The sequence below is a fragment of the Camelus bactrianus genome, chromosome 8 (genome assembly GCF_048773025.1).
Source record: "Camelus bactrianus isolate YW-2024 breed Bactrian camel chromosome 8, ASM4877302v1, whole genome shotgun sequence".
NCBI classification, from domain to species: Eukaryota; Metazoa; Chordata; class Mammalia; order Artiodactyla; family Camelidae; genus Camelus; species Camelus bactrianus.
The window spans coordinates 33,397,892-33,407,719 of NC_133546.1; the positions used below are offsets into that span (position 1 = coordinate 33,397,892).

A 9,828-nucleotide genomic window follows, 5' to 3' on the forward strand; every position below is an offset into this window, starting at 1 on the left:
AGGTTGGAAATGGTCAAGACTGGAGCACTAGCGCCAAGTAGGAAACCATGGTTATAATCCAGGAAATAGTGGAGACTTAAGCAAGGGTAATGCCAGCAGAAATGGAGAAAAGTAGAGGAGAATATAGAAATAATTTTAGGAGGTAGAATTGAAAAAAAAAATTGGTGATTAATTAGAGGTGGGAGGTAGGAAGAGGAAGAACTCCATGATGACTCCCAAGTTTCCAGCTTGGGTATAACTGATGGAAACAGGGAACCCCAAAGGGAGAGCAACACTTGAAGGGTATGGGAAGGAAGAGGAGGAAAGGGAGATTTAATTTTGAGAAGTGTAAGGTGGCTGTGGTGGAACCTGCGGGTGGGCATGTCGAGGGGAGGGACAACTATATGGTACCAGAGGTGAGAAGAGTGATCTCGGTTAGAGATAAAGATTTGGAAGACAAGAGCACATAGGTGTTACCTGAAACCATGGGAGTGGATGACATGGTCCCACTAATAATACCCAATGTGAGAAGAGAGAGGGTTCAGTAAGGAACATGCCGACACCAACATTAAGAGATGGTAACATAAGAGAGAGATCAAATGGAAACAAAAGGAACGGCCAAGGGAGTGAGGAAGAAAACAGGAGAGTGTGCTGCCGTTAAAACTTAACATTAGATCAAACCATAGCTCTTTTAAACTCAATCCCTCTTGACTTCTTAGGGATCTTTCTCTGGATCTAAATTTGGGCAAGAGCCTTCCACTTCCTCAAAACATGTAATTAAGTTCTTCTTTTTGGACTGGAAGACTTGGGATTTTTGTACAATATAGATATAAACTCAAAAGAAAAATAAAATAAACATATTTAACCTATAAATAAGATAATAAATACAAGACTGTAAAAAGGCCATGGGTTTTAGAGCCAAGTGGCCCTGAACTGAAATCCCACCTTTGCCTTCCTAGCTCTGTGATTTAGGGCAAGTTATTTAATCTCTCTAACCTTGAGTTTCCTCATGTAACATTCTACTACCTACAACACAGAAATTGAGCTGTTCCTGTTTTCTTGAACTCATTCTACTCAGAAGGCCAACCCCACCAGTGCCAATGAAAACAGCACTGTTCACAGTTACAAATAACCTCTCTGTGGGGAAATCTGATGGTCAATTTTAATCCACATCCTGCTGAAACTATCAGAAACATTAGACAAAAATGAATACTCTTTCCTTTTTAAAACATCAACTTTTTTTGGCCTTTGGGTAACTGCTCTACCTTGGTCTTCTTCTTGCCTAACCAGCCCATTCCCTTTCAGACTCCTTGGTGGTCCTTTCATATGCCCCAGGCTCTGTAGGTGTCAGCACTGGTATGCCCAGACTCAGTCCTCAACCCTCCTTCGCTGTCTGCTATCACGCCCCATCTGGCCTCATGGCTTTATCATCTTTCTGTCAAAAGCATTCAAATTTACATCTTCTGCTCAGATCTCTGCTGAATGCCACACACCAACTGCCTATTCGATATCTTTTTGTGAATGTCTAAACAGCTTTTCAAACTTAGCACGAACTCCTGATTTTCCTTAAAACTAGTCCTCCTACACTATTCCTCACCTTATTAAATGGCAAACCCATTCTTCCGATTGCTTGGGCTCAAAGCCTGAGTCATCCTGGACTCTTCTTCTCTCAGCCCACACCCAGCCATCAGCGCACCCTGTCAGCCTGATTGTCACGATATATACAAAATTCAACAGGTTCAAACCATATTCACCTCTATCACCTTGGTCTGAACTATCACATCTCCCCTCTGAGTAACTGGCATAGTCTTCTAATGGATCTTTGTACTTCCATTCTTGACTCCCATAGATAATTCTCCAAAAAGAGCCAGAGTAATCGCTCTTAAAGCTTAAATCGTACCTGATTAGCTCAAAACCCTCTTCTACCTTCTCATTTCACTCAGAGGAAATGCAGATTCTCTACGGCCTTAAAGCCCTTTCTGATCAGCGTTCCCCTTCCTTCTGCTGTCTCCTTATCGCTCCCGCCTCATCCATTGTGCTCCAGCCACGTGGATCCCGCTACCATTCCTGGAACACCCCCAAGCATGCTCCTGGCTCTGGAACTTTATACTTGCTGTTCCCTTAGACAGCCTCATGGTTTGCTCTCTCACTGTTGCCATTGAAGATCTCTGCTCGAAAGTCACCTTGTGAAACAAACCCTCCCTGACAACTCCTAAAAACACTATACATATACAAAGAAAAACCTCCTCCCCAATACTTCTTATCACCCTTACCTTGTTTCTTTTTCTCTATAGCCCTTATTACCCCCTAAAGTACTAATTTACTTATTTTACTATCAATCACCCACCCCCCAGCCTAATATATAAACTCCGTGAAGTGAGGGGCTTTATCTGTTTCAGTTCTCTGTATCCCCAACACTGCTAACAGTGCCTCATATGTAATAAGTATTTACTATGTAAGGGAATCAAAATTAAATAATAAAATGTGTAAAAATGATTAGAATATAGATGTTCAATAAATGGTTATTATTTGTGAAAACTTAAAAATTCAAGTATAATTACCCCAAAATTGATGGGGCAAATGGTACTGATAAAGTTGAAAGAGAATGTTATATTCTAGAAATTATTTTCCTCTAGACACTGAAATTTTATTTTAAGACAGAACTTGACTTGGGAAGGTTCATTTAGTTTATCACATAAAACCCTTCTGATAAAGTGAATTTGAAAAAAAACAATTTTTTTAAAGTATCATAACTTTAAAGATTTGGCATGGTATCATGAACGATCCAAAACAATCTTAGCAAAATTATGTTTTCTTTTAAATAAAGGTAATAAATATTTTGAAAGAAGAAAATTATTTACTAACATTCTATTTCTAACAATTAGAAAGAGCTCTGAGACATATGTGTATTAAGAAAAAAGTAATGAACAGATTTATTACTTTGAAATAAACACCATAGGAGGAATTGTAATATTCCTACCAAAAGGTTAGCTGGTGTTCCAGAATTGCCTAGATAAAATCCTCCCAGAAAGAAAGCAGAAGAGAAAAAGAGACCCACAGCTGACTGGGTACTTAAAGGAAAGCTCATCTATGCCACCAGACAAAGCTTGAAAGAAATACTGCCAACCAGGCTGTAATGTGGCTCCTTAATACATTTATAGAGTATCTCAAGGTCCTTGACATGCAGGTAACCAATAAAGGTTTGTTAAATGGTCAATGGTACCTTAATAAATAAATAAGTTAATTATAAGAAATTATCACTCAAGTATTTGTCTACATGCCCAACACAAATTCTTAATAAAAAGTTAGGAGCTCAAGTTCTAATGTTCTCCTTTTTCTGTCTCTCACATGAGGAGTAAGGAAGAGCCTTCAAGTATGAAAGTTGAGCTCTACTCTAGGGAAAAAAAATCAGTACTCTAAAGGTTTCAGCTGACGCCTGAGGTAAGCAGTACTAGTCTTGTTATTTGAGATCTGGTAGGCAGTGGCCCACAACGCAGGGTTTTTCCACGTGGCACTGTCATCTCCAGATGTTGGAAGAGATGGGAAGGGAGATGCCCAGGCAGAGCCCGGATCAGGTCCTGCTGGCCCAGAGATCAGCCCTTGACAAGGGATTGATTCTTCTGTAGAAATCAAGTGGCATTCAAAATCAAATTTTGAAAAAGTAAGAAAAAAAAGAAAAAAATTATTAAAGAGAAATGAAGACATTATTAAAAGGGCTATCATAAAAGAGACAGAAGAGGAAAAAAAGTGCATGAGTCAGCAGGGGTGGGAGCAAATGTTACGCACACACACACTCCAAACACACGCACACACACACTCATTCTGTACACAGAAGAATAAACTTACATACGCCTTAATTCTCATTTTTCAAAGTGGTAGAGTGATTTAACAGTGTTCAGTCTCATTCCTCACATTTTCAGGACTACCAAAATCACACCTGGCATGACAGGATCTGTAAATTCACCTGTGTGAAGGAGCTGCGTGCAAACTCCATACTGAACATGACAGTTTCTAAAAATATGCAGGTAGCTTTAAGGTGTAAAGGGGGAAAAGTAGGTTACACTTTTACCCATAAAAGTCTGGATGACTCAGAGTGTAATAATAGGATAGAGAAGCCTTCACCCCTAGGTCACTGATTCTAGGGTAACTAGAGTAGACAGTCATTTTAGGACATTACCAGCTAGCAGCTGTTTTGTTCACAAACTGTAGAAGAAGTGTGTTGCTTGTCTCTATTAATACTCATCTGACAGGTGTGTACATTCCAATTCATATGCATCTGCCAATCGCGAGCACTTTGAAGCAGGGCGATGAAAACAGCAACAGCTGTTACCTTTAGAAAGCCCTGAGCATGCCCAACTCTCTCCTTCCTTCATGTAAACTGCTAAATATTAATATTTCACATCCCAACAGATTTTACTGTCTAAAACCAAAATCATAAAGAAAAAGTACCTGTGGAGGATTTCTGAAATGACTGCAATATGATTCTATGAAACAAAGAAGGCAACAATCTTTCCTCCTGGAAAATGTGGTAAAGGCCAAACCAGCCAGGAAGGTCAGGACTCATAATGGTCAGTGACCTGCGAGGCTGCAGACATCCCTGGGGCTGCATGCTTTGGCCGCTGTCATACATGCATGCATGCATAGGTCACTGGGAAATGTACTTCTAAAATTTAGGTACCAAAGATTTACGTACCCAGGCAATATAAAACAATTAAATTCCCACTATCTCTGCCATGGTGCCTTAGGACCTTTAAGTCCACCTCTATGTAGTGCCAAAGATTATAAAGTGTCAGTACAACCCTTCACCATGGCAACTGGAAACTGGATGGTAGCTACCAGCCTGTAAGAATTTCCACTAAGAAGGGTTCTCCACAGCCCCAGTCACTGTGATAATGGGAGAAGAATTACATTTTGAAAAAAATAAAACTATTATTTTAAAACCACAGAATGGAGGTATTTAGGTCACCACCTAATCTGCTAGGTCTATACTGAAATAATGAAGACACACCCATCGGCCTTTGCCACATATTCAGTCCATGGCACTAGCACAAACAAAACATCATCTAAAAATCTGCATCCCTAGCTTCTAACTTCATACTTTCTCTCAAAGAACTCAGCATCTCCTTTTTGAAGAATATTAATTTAACTAGGCAATATTCCAACTCACATTTAGTATGCATTTTTAATGTTTGCATAAAACGCTTAATAGGGACTCTGATCTATTTTCTTAAATGATGTTAAATAATGCACTATTTGGCACAGACTCAAAAATGATGAAAAAAAAATCACCAAAGACTTTTTATTTCAAATATGTCATTTTACTTTAGAAGGTCTTAAGATCCCTGCAAGTTCAAGCCTGACAGATTTCCTTCTGTCAAACCCAAGAAACCTTATAAAATAAGAAGAGGGCTCTCACTATGCCCTTTTGATCTGATTCAGTAAGGCAAGAAAACAACTCTGCAGTTTGATTTTGTTCTGCTTTAGAATTGGTGTGTCATTACAGATCATGGTCTGTAATTCCATTTCATTGATGAAGAAATTAAGACACAGAGAAGTCAAGTGACATGGAAACACAGACCCTCTGAGTAGAAGAGACTTTAGAATTAACAAAGATCAGAATTACAAACACAAGCTTCGTTTTACCCAAGTGAAAAAAATAACATTTTCATATAAGCTAAAAGCTTGTTTAAAAGCTCTTTCATTCTAAGTTTAATAACAAACTTAGAGCAAACCTATTATTTTTGTCTACTTTAGGTCTTTGTCTCTTGTCTTAAACACCAGGAGTCTCAGAATAGAATTTAGTGCTTAAGCAGGACACCACTTTCTAGCCGTGGTTTCTGGGGCAATTTCATCCTCTCTTTGTCACTCAGCTCTTCACAAACTTGGTAACTATTAGTTGAGCATGTATTATGTGTCAGACAACACTCTAGGGGCTAAACACATGGTAGGGAAGAAGTCATGTGAAATCTCCTGTCTTCATGGAAATTAATTACGTAGGTAGAAGATATAGAGGTTTTTTAGCACTGTGGAGAAAATAAAGAGCAGGAAAGGAGATCTGGAGCGCGGGGCTCAGCTTTAAGAAGGGTGGTCAGTGAAGGCCACACAGTGACATCAGCATACAGAACTAAAAGGGAGAAGGGGGAGGCGTAAGCAAGCAAAGGGGAGGCCCTCAAGGAGGATATTCCAGGCACAGGGAATAACACATGCAAAGCCCTGAAGTAGAAGCATGCCTGGCCTGAGTGACTCATCTTTCTGTTGTTGTTTATTATTTTAAATATATTTTTCTTTATTGGAAGTTCTGTCAAATACTTGGAAGAAGGTCAGGAACATACACACCGCCATCAATACTGCAGACAACCTTCAGATACTATGTCACTCCAGAGGAGGTTTTAGTGGTTGTGCATTGCAATGACACTTCACTCACCTTGCCATCCTCCCCTCACTCATTCCTCCTCCACTGGAGATCAAAACTCTGACTTCCTAAAACTAACTTATGGAGGTAAAAAAAAAAATTATTTTTGCTTTGGGGAAAGGGCCACCTTAAGGAAATCAAACTGCAAGGCAGAGTCCCCCAACCTACAATGACCTCACCTAAACTTCTAAACCCACTGAATTTGTATCCAGCATTTAAGAGTAAGTGCTACATAGTATTGTTTCTCTATCTGATTATATGCTACCTTGTATTGTTCTTACCTACACACACATCTTGTATACACACAAGGTGGCTACCCTGAAGCAGGGCCCACACCTTGGGAATGTCTGAATCCCACCACAGGGCTTTTCACACGGATGGCACTGATATCTGTTTGACAGTGATGTCATAGGAACTGCCACAATGAGCAGTGGGCTTTCCTCTTGTTTGAAGTATCTGTTTATGGATAAAGCATGAAAGAGACATAGTCCCTTAACTGGCGTTTGGATAAACTCAACCATCTTGGCCAAGCCACTGTTTGTGTAACATTCCATTCTGTCTAAATTCCCCTTTTCGTTTTCCGTTGGGCACAGGACGCACTTTCAGTCCAGACACAAGCATGGATTAGCCACAATACACAGAGGAACTGCACCTTGTGAAACCCTTCAGCCAATGTAATTAAACACTATTACTGGAATACCGACATGAAACTACCAGACACAGGGGCTATAAAACATTGTCCCATAGAGTTCAGCCAGACAAACAGACACATAAGGAACACCTCAGTGCATGCAAGACACGCAGAAGTTATTTTGAAAGTACACAAGCAGTGGCCTGGAGGGGGAGGTAAGGCTTCACAGAAAAGCTGGCACCTGAACAGCCTCAGGTTTTGAAAGATGAATAGGCCTGGGACAATCAGACATGGGATCAAAGGGCATTCCGGATTGTGCAAAACACTGGCAGAAACACAGCAGACTGAAAACTGCTGGAAGGACACATTCACCACCCGCAAAGGAAAGTCTGTCTACTGCACTCTTAAACTTTCCAAGAAAAAAAGAAAAAAACAGGCTTTCAAATAAGGAGCTGAGGGAGGAAAAGTCTGACCAGCGCTTGTTTTGTTAAACCTCTGAGCTTTGCTTAGCTTTGTTTTGCTCTTTCTGTTTTGTTCCCTCTTAAAGAAATAAGCACTCTGCTGGCGTAAACTTCAGTGAGAAAAAAATACTTCAACTTCACCGTGGAAAAAGAAACTGAAAAGTGGACCAGGTCTGAGGAATAAACAAATTAATAACACTTTTTTTTCTGGACTATTTAGGTGGAACAAAACTTCAAATTCAGTTATCATGCATTGCAAACCTTCTCTTCATCAACTCAATACACATTTATTTTCCGTCCACTGTTTGTTAGTTTCTGGCATACCAGGCCTCTGAGGTACTCTTACTGCCCTCCTCTTTGAGCAAGCACTTGGCTGCAACCTAATAAAAGAAAGCAGCAGAGGGCAATTCACTTGTACCTGTTCCTTCTAAGGTTGCCAATCAAAGCCTGCAGCTCACGCAGAGTTAAATTCCAGTTTAGTTAACCGGTGAAGACAAACACACTTTTCTAAGGACAACAACTGAGAAACTGGTAGAGGTCCTGGGTAATGGTGTTCATCACCTCTTCCTGTGAGCAGGGAGCTGGCGAGCCGGACTTCCTGGCCAGCGATCTGGAACGCTGAACGGGGAACAGAGGAGGGACGGGGGGCTGAGGTTACCTGGGAGCTCAAGTAGACTCGGAGGCACTCCTCGCACACGGCCTTCTTGCAGCAGGGCAAGGGCTTGATGGGCTTGTCTTCCAGGCACACCCGGCACATCAGCACCATGAGGGGCGCATAGGGATCCCCAACCCCACCCAAGCCAGAGTAGGGTGGAGATCCCAGCAGGCTGGGCACGGAGAACGGCTCGGGCGCCAGGTAGAACTCCAGCTCGATGCTGCCACCGTCGGGGGACAGGGGGTCCGATGGGAGCGACAGCGCGGGGCTGGGGAAGGAGGAGGGCGTGCTGGGAGGGTTGGTCACCGGCGGAGCCCGAGGTGGCGACGCAGGCAGCGAGAGCCGCTCCGCAGAGGGGACCTCGGGCAGGTCGTTCTCCACGCAGAACACGGAGCAGAAGACTTGTCTCTTGGCGGGGGGCGGGCGCCGATGGCCCAGTACGTCCAGGACCAGTCCGTCCGGGGTCCCGCGGGTCCTGGGCTCCGGCTCCTCGCCGGGGGGCGCCTCCTGCTGTTCATCCTCTCCCTCGTTTCGGTCCCCTGCTTCCTCCACCTCCTTCACCAGCTGCTGTTGCAAAGCCTGGGGGTTGAGGGGCCCAAGGATGGCCAGTCCCGCGGGCCGCCCCGGTGCGTGACTCTTCCTCCAGCTCTGTGTCCCCCGGCTTCTCGCGGGCTCCGGGGTGCTCGGGTCCCCGCACCCCGAGTCGCTTCCGCAGCTGCAGCCGCTCGGGTCGGAGGAGGCGGCGAGGGGCCCTGGAGCCCCGGGGCTGTCTCCCCGCGGCCTCGGGGGCTCGGGGTGGCCCGTGACGCCGCCAGCAGGGGCCCACGCCTCCTGGGGCCCGCCGTCGCCGCTCACGGTGCTCTGCTCCTCGCCCATCGCCGCCCGCGGCCCGCGCCGCCGCTGCCCATCCAGCCGCCGGGACCCCCACCCGGAGCCGGCGGGCAGCGGGGGCAGCGGCTCGGCTCGACTCGAGGCTCCGCTTCTGCTTCCGGGTCCCTCCTCCGGGGCTGGGACGCCCCGAGCTCCCTCCGGGGAGCCCGTGCTCCCGGGCGGCGGCGCGCTGGGAGCCCGGCCCGGCCCGCTGCTCCTCCTCCTCCTCCTTCTCGTCCTCCCGCGCGGCGGGGCACCGCCTCGGGGGCGCCGAGGGCCGCTCGCTCCAGTTGCCGGCGCGCCCGCCCCACATGCAGGTCCGGGCGGCGCCGCGGCCCCCGGGAGCCCCAGGCGGGACAGAAGGGTCTGGAGGGAGGCAGCCGTCAGTCCCGCGCCATGGCCAGTTCCCGCTGCGGGCCCAGCGGCCGGAGGGCGGTGGTCAGAGTCAAGGGGCCTGTGGCGTCGCCGCGGCGCGCACCGGGAGGGGTAGCCGGGGCGCGAGCCAGCTGCCGCGGCCCCTCGGGGAGAGGCCGGAGCGCGCCACCTCCCTCTCCCGCTCCCGGTGCTTCACCTAGAGCCTCCTCGCCGCCCCTCACCCCACCCTTTTGGCGCACACCTCCCCACACGTACACACGCGCGCGGCCACCGCGCACTCACTCACGCACACCCGGAGTGGGTGTGATCTCAGAGCCACGATGCGCTCTCGCGCCCAGAGTTCACACTCGGTCTCAACCAAACAGTCCAGAGGAGGCAGACGGCCCTCAGGGCTAGGCTGTGAGTAGAACTTCCTTCGAAACTCCTCTTTACTGAAAGCTGGAAC

At 46.0% G+C, this 9,828-nt stretch overlaps 1 protein-coding gene across 2 annotated transcripts in view; it reads right to left on the bottom strand.

Annotated features, from left to right (window-relative positions):
- RNF217 (ring finger protein 217) overlaps nucleotides 1–9,157 on the bottom strand; it is a 117,485-nt gene extending 108,328 nt beyond the window's left edge. For both annotated transcript variants that reach the window (XR_012508634.1, XM_010965507.3), the window contains exon 1: nucleotides 8,142–9,157. Coding sequence is in view for 1 of the 2 variants with exons in the window: in XM_010965507.3 (XP_010963809.3) it covers nucleotides 8,142–9,014 (873 nt within the window). In the remaining variant the exon portion in view is untranslated. The remainder of the gene's footprint in view (nucleotides 1–8,141) is intronic.
- Between the last annotated feature and the right edge of the window lie 671 nt (nucleotides 9,158–9,828).